The 14,672-nt window shown below is 37.3% G+C and overlaps 1 protein-coding gene across 5 annotated transcripts in view; it reads left to right on the top strand.

Moving 5' to 3' along the window:
- Positions 1–14,672, top strand: part of nfic (nuclear factor I/C) — a 93,511-nt gene that overhangs the window by 68,344 nt on the left and 10,495 nt on the right. For 3 of the 5 annotated variants that reach the window (XM_084390059.1, XM_084390057.1, XM_084390060.1), the window contains exons 3-8: positions 551–622; positions 1,905–1,979; positions 4,708–4,831; positions 7,378–7,502; positions 10,552–10,662; positions 12,101–12,285. In XM_084390059.1, coding sequence (XP_084246185.1) covers positions 551–622; positions 1,905–1,979; positions 4,708–4,831; positions 7,378–7,502; positions 10,552–10,662; positions 12,101–12,285 — 692 coding nt within the window. Of the gene's footprint in view, positions 1–550; positions 623–1,904; positions 1,980–4,707; positions 4,832–7,377; positions 7,503–10,551; positions 10,663–12,100; positions 12,286–12,876; positions 12,904–14,672 lie in introns of all 5 variants that reach the window. The other 2 variants (XM_084390058.1, XM_084390056.1) reach the window with 1 other exon arrangement.

Here is a 14,672-nt window from a genome sequence, read left to right as displayed (position 1 = left end):
GAAAAATACTAGTTTTTTAAGGTTTATATTTCTATATTCTGTTTCTTATTTTTATATATGGAAGAAACATATTTTTTTATAATTTTTATATTTACATTTTTTATATTTATATTTTTATTTATTAGAAATACTAAAGCAGGGACCAAAAAATATTATTTACTGAAATTTTCAAAACATTTGTGTCCAAATAATGCAGGTTTTTTAATACTATTTTAAAATGTAGTTTATTTTCCATTAAAATAACATGTACAACATATCAACATTTACAGCCTCGGCATACTGTCATGTTACTTTTAGAAAAAAATTATGAATTTGACCTGAAATGTACAATATTTTCTAAATATTTTTTCAATATAAATTAGCCCAACTCATTCACTATCACTGTTCAGTTCATCACAGAAAACCAAATGTTGAAGATTGCAAGTGAGGATTATTGTACAGTAAGCTGAACCTTGACCTCAACTCTTCAGACCCCTTCGCCTTTATATAACTATTGATAGAATCTGCTTAGTAGGGGACTAATATCTTTCTGTCTCTTGTTTTTTCTCAGAGGCTGAACAGAGCAGCAGTCCTCGCACGGGCATTGGTTCAGATCAGGAGGACAGTCGAGCAGCCACCATGGGTAAGAGAGCACATGTACACACACACACACATTCACACAACTTGCAGTATACTGTGTGCTGCAGCATACAGTGCAGTGCAGTCCTGTAAGCGTCCTCTCCTGCACTGTACAAACATCCTGTTTACACAACGCAACCTACATGCACAGCTTCAAACCCATAGCCACACACTCAACCTCTCTCTCTATCTATCTCTGCCCAGTTCGTCACACTCCTACACACATTCCCCCGTTTCAACAGAACTAGTCTGAAAGGCCAGCAGTTTATTCTGCATTACATGGTGGATAAAAATCTAGCTCTTTTTAGGGTAATGCTAGATAGGATAGGAATGGTATGTGATTGAGATCAGGTCGGTGATTCGCATATTCAGACCTGCTCATGATCTTGTGGTATTATTATTGGACTGATGGGATGGACGAGGTACTTTTTCCATTGGCAACTCTTTAAAAAATAAGTTAGTCAATCGATTTAAGAATTTTATTGAGTTAAATATGATATTGCATACCGATTCATTTGTGGCTGTTGTAATGTGATTGTTATAATAATATACATTACTGTTCAAAAGGTTGTAGTCAGTAAGATATTTAATGAAAGAAATTAATGCTTTTATTCAGAAAAAAAATTCATTAAATTGTTTAAAAGTGACCATAAAGACTTTTGCAGTGTTACAAAGATTTCTGCTTCAAATAAATGCTGTTCTTTTGAATCCTGAAAAAAACTATTTTAGTCTCCGCTATTTTTCCACTACTGTTTTCAACCAAATCAGCATATTAGAATTATTTCATTCAACATTTATTTTAAATTGTGATAATATTTCAGAATATTATTGTTTTTATAATTTGATCAAATAAACGCAGCCTTGGTGAGCATAAGAGACTTCTTTTTTTTTTTAATTCACAGACCCTAAATTTTTGAACGGTGGTGTATGTTTTTATGTATTTCTAAATTGTGTATTAATCGCAAATATCAATATTTGCTGAGAACCCCCCCCCCCCCAATGAAGATAATGCAGATTAGCTGATTAGACTTTAATCAGACTTTAGCGGAGTAAAACATTGTATCTAAAATTTCCTTTTGTCCATAATTGACTACAACCAGTGTTTACTGGCTGAACAGACTCTGCTTATGTAAAACATTGACATTCATTCATTTTAGATGCTTTTATCCAGAGTGACTTAGAAATGAAAACTAAATTGAATTTCTATGTGCTTGAGATGCCGGTGATATCCTTGTGTTGGAAAGCACTCCGCCATCATTTATTCCATGTTTTCTTTTGTTTAACAGATGCCCCAGAGTTTCAAGAGAGCTTCATAACTTCAGGCGTCTTCAGTGTAACAGAACTGGTGCAAGTATCAAGAAGTGAGATGCTTTTGTATTTTATAGAATGCACTAAAGGGGATAGTTCACCCAGAAATGAGAATTGTCTTCATTTCATGTCATACAGGTTTTAGAATTTTCTTTCTTTTTAGAATTATCTTTGAGAGTCTAATCCATTTCGGTGAATCAGTTTGTTCGAGTTTCTTGTCTTTTTTCTTGTCTTCCCATCTCAACTGTCCCTTTCCACCTCCCACACAGCCCATGTTCACATATTACACAAAATCGTCAATTTCACAGCCGTTTCATGTCAGGTTTGACAGTTCCTCATTAGAAGGGAAGGAATCCCGCCAGTCTTTCTAACATAATTGATTGTGTTTAGCTGAAATTATTTTCTTTTTCCCAGATGGCTTCCTATTGTCTGGTAGTCAGATAAGCAAGGTCATTGTCTATCGCTCCTCACACCTGTGTGCAATCACAGTGTTTTACAAGTTATATACAAACTCATAGATTGTGAATGCATGTTAAGGGCCAGAGATTAATTAAATGTCTTATTTTGCATTATGCAGTTTTATCAGCGTTAACCAACATGCTTAAACCAGGTCTGATTTACTCCTACACAATATTTGATTTTCATATGCTGTAGGTCACAGTCATACCTGCTGGAACAACAAGCCCATTGTTCCCACATTATATTTACATACAACACATTCAAACATAACTGAGCACACATAACACAGCCTGCCCATTAAGCTTGAGCTATTACTGTGCAGTTGAACATACACAGAGTAATAGAATGATATTAAGAAAGAGATTCATAAGCCTCGCATTGATTTAGACATGAAGGTGTGAGATTACACCCACCTAACGCAAGCATTTAACAAGTCATGCTGCAAAACCTTGGTTTACTGTACACTAGACTAGATAACAATCACCAGTGTTGAACATGTCAATAAAGAGTCACGGCTCATCCCCAAAAATTCCTCTATGTGATGGTGGTGAGGGATTTATCAGGATGTGCACTACAGTATTTATCTTCTAATGCATAAGTACTGTAGCATTACTTTATTTTTAGCATTTACCATGATACTGAATGATTACTATTTTCATTTGCCCCTATTTTACTATTTTCATTGTTAAAATACGGTCGTTTCCACGCAAAACCTTGGCATTTATCAATATGGATGCATGCAACATAGTAACTCTGGTGAAGAATGGTAATGAGAGCATTTTGTTCAGTTAGATTATTTTCCTGACCGACAACCAGCGCTTTTTAACTGATCATTATCCATTAAACAACGTTATTGGCCCATTAAAAATAGGCTACTTCCTAGAGATTACTTCCACTTCTTGGCCAGGTTACGTTTCTCCATGTCGTAAACTCTAGGGGCAAGGCTTCTAAACCGTGAATTTTTTCGGGGCGTGATATTTAAATGCTGACTGTTTTGAGCCGCCACATTTATCAACGTACGATCATTCGTATGCTGGGATTGGAAGCATACAAATGTTTCATGAATCACACGTGAACTCTGACGTAAAATGATTTCTACGCTCGTTTCTACATTAGATTGATAGATTGGCAGAATATGCATGTTACAACTACTATTCATGTATATGTCACTATTTCAAAACATACTATGGTATAACAATGATGCATGTCCAAATCACATGGTATTATAGTGATACCATGTCCAAAATGGTAAATGGTATCATGGCAATACCATGGTACTTTTTTCAGTTATTGTTATAAGTACAGTACTGTTCAAAAGTTTGGGGTCAGTAAGATTTATTTATTTAAATTTTTAAATAAAATAAAAAGAAAGAAATTAATACTTTTATTCAGCAAGGATGCTTTAAATTGATCAAAAGTGACTGTAAATGCATTTATAATGTTACAAAAGCCTAAATAAATGCTGTTCTTTTGACATTTCTATTCATCAAAGAATCCTGAATTTTTTTAGCAAGTTTCCACAAACATTTTAAGCAGCACAACTGTTTTCAACATTGAAATAATCAACGCTATCTCACAACCAATTTGTACGAGTGAGTAAAAGGTGGCTTGTTCGTACGAATTCATATGACCTCACACAAGTTGTCTAAACCCCAGTGATGGGTAGGTTTAGGGTTTAGGGGTAGGTCATTCATACGAATTGGGAAACTCATAAAATATGTACGATTTAGCAAAAATCATATTCATTAATACGAATTAGCCACCTCGTAAAATTTGTACGAATTGCCGTGAGATCGGGTTGAAATAATAGGTGTATTCAATTCGAAGCAGCGCTGTGCAGACCGATTGGTTTATGACATCAAAGTAACACAAGAGCAATTAGAGAGCAGACGGCTATTTCGAAATACTTTTGCAGTACTTTGATGTCATACACGGATCGGTCTGCGCAGCCCCGCTTCAAGATGAACACACACCTAATATGTTTCTCGAGCACCAAACCACATGATTAGAAGGATCATGTGACACCGTAGAGTAGACTAATGGCTGCTGAAAATTCAGCTTTCCCATAAAATAAATAAATAATTATAAAATATATTTTTAAATTGTAATTATTTTTCACAATATTGCTGTTTTTTCTGTTTTACAAACGCAGCCCCATGCAGCATAAGACACTTTCAGTAACTGTTTCTTTATACAAATATATAATATATAAATAAATATATTAAATGGTTCTGCAGCCAGTAAATCTTTTTGTGTGTTTATATTTTTGTTTACAATTATATGCTTATTGTAACCTCTGTATGTTTCCGTATGTGTGTGCAGCACCGGTAGTGACGGGCACGGGGCCAAACTTCTCTCTCGGAGAGCTGCAGGGGCATCTTGCTTACGACCTGAACCCTTCGGGGGTGGGAATGAGGAGAACCCTGCCCAGCACCTCTTCTAGTGGGTCAGTACTCATGTCTCCACAACACATCTGCCTGCAGTGGGCAGAAATCCTCTTGTCAAAGGCACTCTGTCCTTGAGCTACTTTTGACTGGTGATCTAATCTATGTTTGTGTGTGAATTTATGTGGTTTTAACATGAACATAAAATAAAGACAGAAATGAAGCAAAATTGGCTCACATTAAAATAAGGATTCCATCTACAGTATGTCTAACTTTGAAGTCATGAACATACTCTGATACAGTTCAGTCTGATGTTAATTAAAGGGTTATTTCACCCAAAAATGAAAATTCTGTCAGTAATTACTCACCCTCATGTTGTTCCAACCCCGTAAGACTTTCGTTCATCTTCGGAACACAAATTAAGATATTTTTCATGAAATCTGAGAGCTGGCTCACTCCTTCATAGGCTGCAAGGTAATTGATATCTGCCAGCCCAGAAAAGTTAGTAAAGACATCGTTAAAATAGTCCAAGTGACTACAGTGGCTCAACCTTAAGTTTATCAAGCGACGAGAATACTTTTTGTGCGCAATTTTATTTTTATTTTTTACTTTTTTTTTTTAAAACGACTTTATTCAACTATTCATTTTCTTCTGTGTGGGCCTCTGAGTGAGTTCACGTAGTGTAACAGTGCAGCGCTTCTGGGTAGTACGTACACTACGTGAACTCACTCAGAGGCCCACACAGAAGAAAATGAATAGTTGAATAAAGTTGTTTTTTTTATTCATTATCAAATATCATTAATTTAAATAATATTAAATATGTAAATATGAATATTTTTGATTTTATCAAAAAATATTATTTTAATTTGTTATTTATTTATTATAGTATTTTATTTAATAAGTTTGTCATGTAGAGTGTTGTCGAGAGGCCTGGGAGAAGTTTAGAAAGGCTCAGTATGGTGGAGTGGTTTTCAAAATGCCAGTTGTGGTTTATGCTAAGGTGCAGTCCACATAGTCTTCAAAAAAAAAGAAGAAAAAAAATGCTGTGAGCAGCATAACTGGCACTAAACAATGCCTAGTGGCACATCCACAAAAGTATCAGCATGTCTCACCTCAGACATGTTCAAGTTTTTGCACAGTACACAGGATGCAACGTTCCCCCTCAACCATGCTCAGACAATGGTTTAAATATGCAAGTTTCCCGCCAAACACTAGTGGGACGAACCATTGTCACGGGGTGGAACTTTCCCCGTAACGCTCATCACTGAATTCCACAGCAAAACATTGGCACCTAAATAATATAACTAATGTTCAAGAACTCATTTCTGACATGCAATAATCATAATACAAATATACATAACATACAACACAAACTCAAACTCAGACATTTAACACCTTATAGCACTCATGTCTCTCTCCATCTTGAAAAATGGTACACAGAACACTGACTCAGACAGGTAAGATCTAACCTGTGCTATAATATGCAAACTTACACAATAAAGAAATAATTTAAAACAAACAATGGCTCTCTATTATCAGTCAAAACATTAACGCGTTGAACACTTGATGTTGGTATTGTCCATCCACATATAGATTGTCAACATATGTACATAGTAACATAGTAATCTATTCCTGCAATCAGCACACCAAGTAAATTCAAAATACCACTAGGCTGGCACTCTAGTGATGATGTCGTTGAACTGGTTCATCATCACAAAGTTCATGACAATAGTTATTGGTTAATGGCTAAAAAAGGCATATCATTTATATTTTTTATGTAAAATTGTATTGTGATTATGTTGTCATTGTGAAGTACATTTGTGCCTTTGTTATTTCATAAAAAGGTACATTTTTATATAACTTTCCCAACAGCGGCTACAATGTAGATGTTTGTACGCCAGCTGTTGTTTTTGAGTTTTGTGGTCCTCTGTGTTGCTATGCATTCAACAGCCTGCAGCAGATGCTTATTGGTCCAAACCAGAATTTGTTTGGCCTATTTATCCGAACCAGGCTGAAACTGTGGAGCACGTGAGATTTCGGGGCGGTTAGACAATGCTTAGAGAGTTTTAAATGTACCTGTCAGAATCTCGCCATGAGATTAATGTTGGCTGTCAACTATTGCTATTTCGGCTGAATTAGACAGAGGAAGCCCGAGGCATTTAGAGCTCAAGACATCAGTACACCACAGCGACAATACGATTTGTCATGTGTGCATCACGGCAAAAACCACCTCGGGCGATACACAAAGCTGAATAAAAACATCACAAAACTACATGCTTACATGCACCTGGGAAAGATGAGTGAGTGTGAAAGGAACATGGCCCCTCACTCAGGTCTGCTGAGGGCAGTTTATTTGATTTATCTGCTTTTGTGGTTTGCTCAAGCCTCAGTCCTGATTAATGCGCTTATTTTCCATTAAACGCACTGGAAAGCTAAAACAAAAGGTGAATGTTGGCAATCTGCTCATTGTAGTCAAGTGCCTGGGAAAAGCAGGTCCGAGGGACATGCATAAAGTAGGGCCTGACAGCATGTGTCTGAAGGTTCAGCTAAACAATGCTTTGCTCCATCATTCATTTTCTCTTCTCTTTCTCTTTTTTGTCTCACGCAGAAGTAAGAGACACAAGTCAGGATCCATGGAGGATGATATAGACACCAGCCCAGGGGGCGAGTACTACACCTCTCCCAACTCCCCCGCCAGCAGTTCACGCAACTGGCCAGAGGAGATGGAAGGAGGTCAGTCTTGTGTTTGATCTTACAATTTTCATCTATTTTACTTCAGCTTTATTTCAATTAACGAAAACAATGTTGACATTTTTAATACTTGAGGTTTAGTTGGTCCATTGTGCGGTTCATTTTGAACTCCAAAATACGAACAAAACGATTTTGTTGCTATACTGAAGTGCTACTGACCGAAATGATGTGATCTAGTCGACACAGATCCAAAGCAATGAATAGTGCTAGAACTAACCGATTTTTTGACTAGTGGGTGCCTATTGTGCATGGAGATTTTCATCTCCATAAGCATAGTTGTGGGCCTCATTTTTGAAGCCCATTCAGATAGTGAATGACAAACATATCAGGTTTTCAACTGCAGTAGAGGAAGTCTGAAATCACAAGCTTAGGCTGGACTTGGATTTGAATTTCCTTAACGTAGTGCCAAATCCTAATTAATTCATGAACTCTCATTTTTTGTGAAAGTCTGCAGAAAGCAGCACTGCACTCTGTTCTGTACCTTGGAGCAGAATTGTTCCGAACTCAGTATTTGCTGTCTTTTCATACTGAGAGAGATCTACTGTATCACTGTAGTCAATCGTTTGACCTTTGACCCTTCGGTTGCCTTACTCTGCAAACATAATTTTTTCGTTATACTTTTGATTCCTTGGGATCTTCATGAAGCACTTCTAGGTAAATGGCTTATGAATAGAATAACTGAGTTGACTCGGCTGGTTTGCTGCCATGCTCATAATGCTATTTTGTGGTTTCATTTCTGTTTTTGAGGATTTTCAATTTATGTAGCAGGACTGTACATTGGGTCTAGCTTATGTGTGACAGTGCATATCAGATTCACACTTGATGCAAAATCATAACTAATGAGTGATATGTGTGTGAAGGATCATTGCCTTTGATGCTGTGAATAGCTGAGGGGTTTTGACAGCCATCAACGCACCGTAAAGACCCTTAAAAATAACCGTATAAAACCATTTTAGACAGCTGTTTTTCTGCTGATGCAGCTTGACTAATTTCAGATAAAGTCAGGCAAGCAGTAGATATAGAAACCATACTGTAATCCACCTCTGGGTTTATGAAAGGGGAAGTTTCAATGAGCAATCTATGTTAGGGGAGTTCAGTTTGTGGGAGCATAAAAGAATATGTGCGGTTCGTAGGTGCACATATGTTAATGCTGTTTGTTCTGAAATATATTTGATGCTGTGTGACCTTGCTGAGTCTGCTTTTAATACTATGTCAAATTAGTTGAATGAAAGACTGTGTTCTAATACCTAGCAATCTCCCTGTTGAAGGAGCATTTAAGGCATCACACTAAAGGCTGTTTATCTGAATTATTTTGCTTTATAATATATCTTGTTTTTGACCAAATTCTAAGGCTTGCATCCTTTGCAGAAAATGGAATCTTATAATGAATTGTGAAGAGCTCAGAATTTTTATTTATTTAAGATCACAGATTATTATAAATATACTGTTAACAAGTTTAAGGTTGGTAAGTTTTTAAGAGTCTCTTATGCTCAGCATATATTTAAAAAAATATTTATTTAGTAGTTTATTCCTGTGATGGCAAAGCTGATTTTTTTAGTAGCGGTCTTCTGACCCCAAATATTTGAATTGTAGTGAATATATAAAATAACATATATTAATATTAATAATATTTATTTTGTTAAAGCTTAATATATAATAATAATAAAGCATAATATATTTAATTAGATGTTGAAAGATTAAAAAAAAAAACTGTTTAATGTAATTAAAATTATTTTACCCAGTATTTTATCTATCTTTGTTTATCTAAAAAAACATTTTTTTTATTTATTAATTTGCATGCATTTACATACAGTTATTTGTGAGATTAGAAAGGTGCTGAGTTGGCACTTCAGGCCTTGCATAACATCTGACTTCTGTCACACCCTTGTGAATATCAATTAACCCTCCAGGCAAAACTGTCAAGATATCAGGAGACCTGCTTCACCCCTCCCCATTGATCTATAAACAGCAGGCATCTGAAATCTATCACTGTGTATTAAGTAGTATCACTGTTCTCATATCAGCCTCTATGGCAAATCCCATCAACGTACACACAGCTGAACCCCCTGTGGTGGCCCGACCCTATCCACCTAACTTCCTGTCTAGACGATCCTAATGAGTTTCTCTTTAACAATCCTCCATCTGATTGCTCTGTGCTCTGGCTTTATGCGCACCTTTACAGGTATTTATGGATTGAGACCTGGAGGTTAAAATGTGGCGTCTGTATCCATTTATGATTTGTTTGCCTAATGGTATAGTTCACTTAAAAAACGTAAAATTCTGTCATCATTTACTCACCCTCATGTCGTTCCAAACCTGTATGACTTTTTCTCTTCTGTGGAACATGAAAAAAATTTTTTTGAAGAGCGTTGGGACTCCATTGACTTTCAGTAAAGAAATTTTTTAAATCTTCTTTTGTGTTCTGCTGAAGAAAAAAAAGTCAAACAGGTTTGAAACAACATCAGGGTGAGCAAATATAAATGGACATCATATAACCACAAACAATATGAAAGAACATTGAATGAAGATCTTCACATATCCTTCTTTGAAAACAAAGCAACTTCTGGGAACTTAAGAAGTCACTTATTAGGAAAATCTTCCATGTAGAGAAGGTTCTAAATATATCACTCTGGAAACATCCATATGGAGACTGTATCATTGCATTGACCTTAAATAACCAGTGCAGATCATCAGCTACTATTTTCCCATAATCCCATTGGTCTGGCCGCAAGAAGAGAGTGTGCTCTCTGCATTGCACCGCAGCACTGTCAAAACTCCCGGTTCTCTCATCACACTGCGCCACCTTCTGGTCAGTTGTTGTGACTGGAAGCATCTGCTGTGACCTGACAGAAGCATCGAGAGTGACCACGCAGTGCTTGTTAATTAGCTGACGAAGCTTCCCTTTAGACTCAGAAAAGTTTGTCCTTGTATAGAACAATGGAGCTGAATTTGCAGTATTCTGTATTAGTGAAGCACGCGCTTTCCTCCCCCTCCTCCATCTCTCTATACTTTTCTCTCTTTTTTCACACAGGAATCTCCCCTACAGTTAAGAAGACAGAGATGGATAGTCCATCTCCTCAAGAGAGCTCTCCACGCCTCGGCTTCACACAGCACCACAGACCTGTCATTGCAGTGCACAGCGGTGAGGGGGCAACACACACACATGCATATATCTGTCTGTTCTGTCATCACAGGCCCGACGCTGCACACACAAACACAGCAAATGGCTAGTTGGGGGAAACAAATATACAGTTTCTACTCTTGTGTTAAGCTATCCAAACTGTCTCTGCTAATATAATCATATCATGTACAACCTGCTTATATGTGGCCCTGGTAAAAGTCAACATGAATTTAGCTTTTTTTAATGTGACGTTTTCCTGAGTGAAATAAGATACAGAACAAGAAAAAATGTAGAGACATTATTTTACCCATCAGGAATTGTGAAAGATGGTGAAAAGTTGGAATAACATACCAGAATGGAGCCACACTGATTGAAAAAATGCCTAAATAGCTATTTGGCTATTGGTTAACATTATCTTAAGTGATAAAGGCAAGATTATGATGATTTTGATGTCAAAACTGTTTATTAACCAAAAGTTACGGACTGCAGCTTTAAACGGCCTAAAGGATTGGAGAAGTCCGGCATAGGTCATCATCAGAGAGAAGTCTGTCGTTTCACTGGAAGAAATTCTGACAATTTGATGAAAAAATTATGGGGTCAATTAGATTTCTAAAAAATGAAACGTGCACAGATAAATCATTCACGATTTTATTGGGCTGAGACGCGGGTGCTGTCTCTGTCAGGTCATTTCTTATTGGGAGTACAGTGATCTGTCGTCTCCAAAGCCTCACAGCTGGCTGAGTTATGCTCTAACAATTAGCCTGGCTGTTCAGATGACTTGGTGAAGCGTGTCAGCCATATGGTGCCTGCATTGAAACATCCAGCTGATTTTACCTCTCTTTTGGGCATTGCCAAATGTGTTACAGCATACAAAGTACTCTAGGGAGTTTTGATGTTCAAATATGACAGGGACGTGACAATTGAACAAAGCTCTTTAATTTAGACATTAGTTATGTGATGCTTTATCAAATGTGTCACTAAAATGCATGTGGTGCACATTAATGTGCTTGCTTATTTACAGATATACTACCATTCAAAAGTTTGGAGTTGGTTTCGTTTTTTAATGTTTTTGAAAGTCTTTTATGCTCACCACGCCTGCATTTATTTGATGAAAAATACAGTAAAGACTCTAATATTGTTTTTAATGTTAATATATTTTTAAATCAATTTATTCCTGTGATGGCAAAGCTGAATTTCCAGTTTGTGATCCTTCAGAAATCATTCTGATATGCTGAATTGGAGTTCAATAAACATTTCTTATTATTATCAATGTTGAAAACAGTTGTGCTGCTTTTTTTTTTTTTATCTTTATTATTATAATCTACCTTATAAATGTCTTTACTGTCACTTTTGATTAATTTAATGCATTCTTGCTGAATTAAAGAATATAAAAAAAAACGCACTAACCGAATAGGTCTTGAATGGTTCCTTAAAGGCAGAATGTCTTTATGTCCTTCAGGTATTTCTCGGAGTCCACATCCCTCCTCGTCTCTGCACTTCCCTGCTGGTCCCATTCTCTCCCAGACCGCCTCCACCTACTTCCCGCACACGGCCATCCGGTACCCCCCACACCTCAGCTCTCAAGACCCGCTCAAGGACCTGGTCTCTCTGGCCTGTGACCCGTCCAATCAACAGCCCAGCCCGGTAAGATCATCCCATGGAGCATTCAGACATACCTTAAATAACTTTCAGCATACATCCCTTACTATCACAGATCAAGAAATGTGAAAACAAATCCCAAATCATCCAAACATCAGCTCCACCAATCAGCAGCCATAATTCTTGTAGGACCCCGTAAGGGAACGTGAGCCAAGCACAACTCTGAGCCTGTGGTGTTTATTATATTCAGCACTGGATTTGTTAACATGTCAAATAAAAAATTAGTTGAATTTGTACTTAAAGAGGTCATATTTTCCTGGCCAGTTTAAACCTTATGGGATACAACAGCAAATCTGAAGCTCCTGACTTAGTGGAGGAAAAGTGCTGTGTCTTACTCTACATGCAACGGGAGAGTTTCTCAAAAGAATATTTATCTACAAATGACAATTCTATCATCATTTACTCACTTTCATGTTGTTCCAAACCTGTATGACTTTCTTCTATAGAACATAAAACATATTTTGAGAAATGTCTCAATTATTTTGTCCATACAGTGGAAGTCAATGTTAACCAAAACTGTTTGGTTACCAGCTTTTTTTCAAAAATAATCTTTGTTTGTGTTCCTTGGAGATATAGGCCCTACAGGTTTGGAACGACATGAGGGTGAGTAAATTATGACAGAATTTTTATTTTGTGTGTGTAAACTGTCCCTTTTAAAACGATTACTATTTAACTCTTTAGGTCAGAGAGAAGGTCATTGGGAAAAACTCAAATTTTGACACTTGTTGGAATAAAAAAAACACACAAGTGGACCTCAGGGAAAACAATTAAATAAATGATACCAGAAAGGATGAATTAAGAAATCAACTGCTTACTTCCTGCATATACAGTATGTTTAAGTGTGTGCAAGTGAGAGAGAGCCAGACAGAGGGAAAAAGAGACAGATAAATATGCCATCATGTTCTGTACATGGATCGTAGGCCATGTAATCTGAGCCAAAAAGAGCTGACCACTGCCTTGGTCAGATTTCACCCTTTCCGTTAAAGCAACCTGTAGTCTAAACACCAGCATCCTTCAGCCCTTTTTCCTTCACACACACTCACAGACAACAGTTATGGACAAGATTTTTTCTCAGATTGTTGGGAGGGGAAAATCTGGGATAAATCGGCCTAAAACTCCTGTAGTCTGAGCCCGGCTTAAAAGATTTTTTAAATCTTATGAGGTTTCAGATTTTAACCGTTTTGTTCCTTTTTTAGAGTAACCGTTTTTAGAGTGCCGCGATGTGACCAAGAAAGCACACCACACACTAACAGATTCCATTCACAAACAACAGAGTCCCGCCTGTGAACACAGGAAATCTCGCAAAATCTCTTGCATCAAACGTGACTTTAAAGTAAACAAACATGGCGGATGGCCGGCAAGAAGAAATGGCGCATTTAGTGTATGGACTGCTTTTCACAGAAAATTTGTGGGGTGGGGGGGGGGGGGGGACATTTTTTAGATGAAGTCATGGAGACGGTGTGAACATGGACTTTACATGTTACAGCAGGAGCTGGAGGTGAGTCTTCCGTCAGCTCGCTTTCTGATTGGGTATTGTTTCGTCTCACGTGATAATCTCCTGAGCGTACGCGCGTTTGTCCCTGTGGTTCCCCCCACACAACAGGATTTCTGATCGTAAATATTCAAGATGTTAAATATTTACGATTCTTCCGAGTAGATTCAGTCGCTCTTTACACCTCACACCACAGGAAAATCTGATAAAATAATATGAAGAACCATCAAGATAATCGGGACCTTACCTAGCATTGTCGGAAGGGGAGAAATCTGTCCAAAATCGCCCCAAATATCTTGTAGTGTGTACCTAGCATTAAACAGATTTGAGTGAATTTTTAGTCATGTTTAATAGGGCATGCTTGTTTCCCCTAACATAAATGTAATCTTAAACACCAGTGAATTTATTTAATATCAATAACTGTTTTGCTTTCCAGGGGTAGTGTCATACATTTAAATTGGCTTAAACATTTTATTTGAGTGTTATTTCTTCTCTTAATGGCTTATCATACACACCAGGATGCCAACTGAGTAACTTTAATGACTCAACGGAGTGAGAAACATTTGGACTGGCTGGATCACATCATTCTGACACTGACATAAAGAACTAACACAAAGTGTGAATGACTTATCCTCAGGAGTGCCTGTAGGAGAGTCATGTGCCATTTCCACGTCAGAGAGAGAGAGAGTGAGAGAACAGGAAATAGAGCCAAGAAGGAGGAGATCTCTGTGTCTAGGGGTGTTGCTGATGTTGGCAATAAAGGGGGGAAGAGAGAGAGTGCATGAGGGAAAGAAACAGAGACACACACACATTTATGAATCTTGCCCTGTGGCAGCCGGGCCCAGCCGATTCTGCAGACTCATTGAAATTCCCCCTACTG

This window comes from Rutilus rutilus, assembly GCF_951802725.1.
Source record: "Rutilus rutilus genome assembly, chromosome: 19".
NCBI lineage: Eukaryota > Metazoa > Chordata > Actinopteri > Cypriniformes > Leuciscidae > Rutilus > Rutilus rutilus.
The sequence above is the reverse complement of the archived record's forward strand: the minus strand, read 5'-3'. Positions and strand labels throughout refer to the sequence as shown.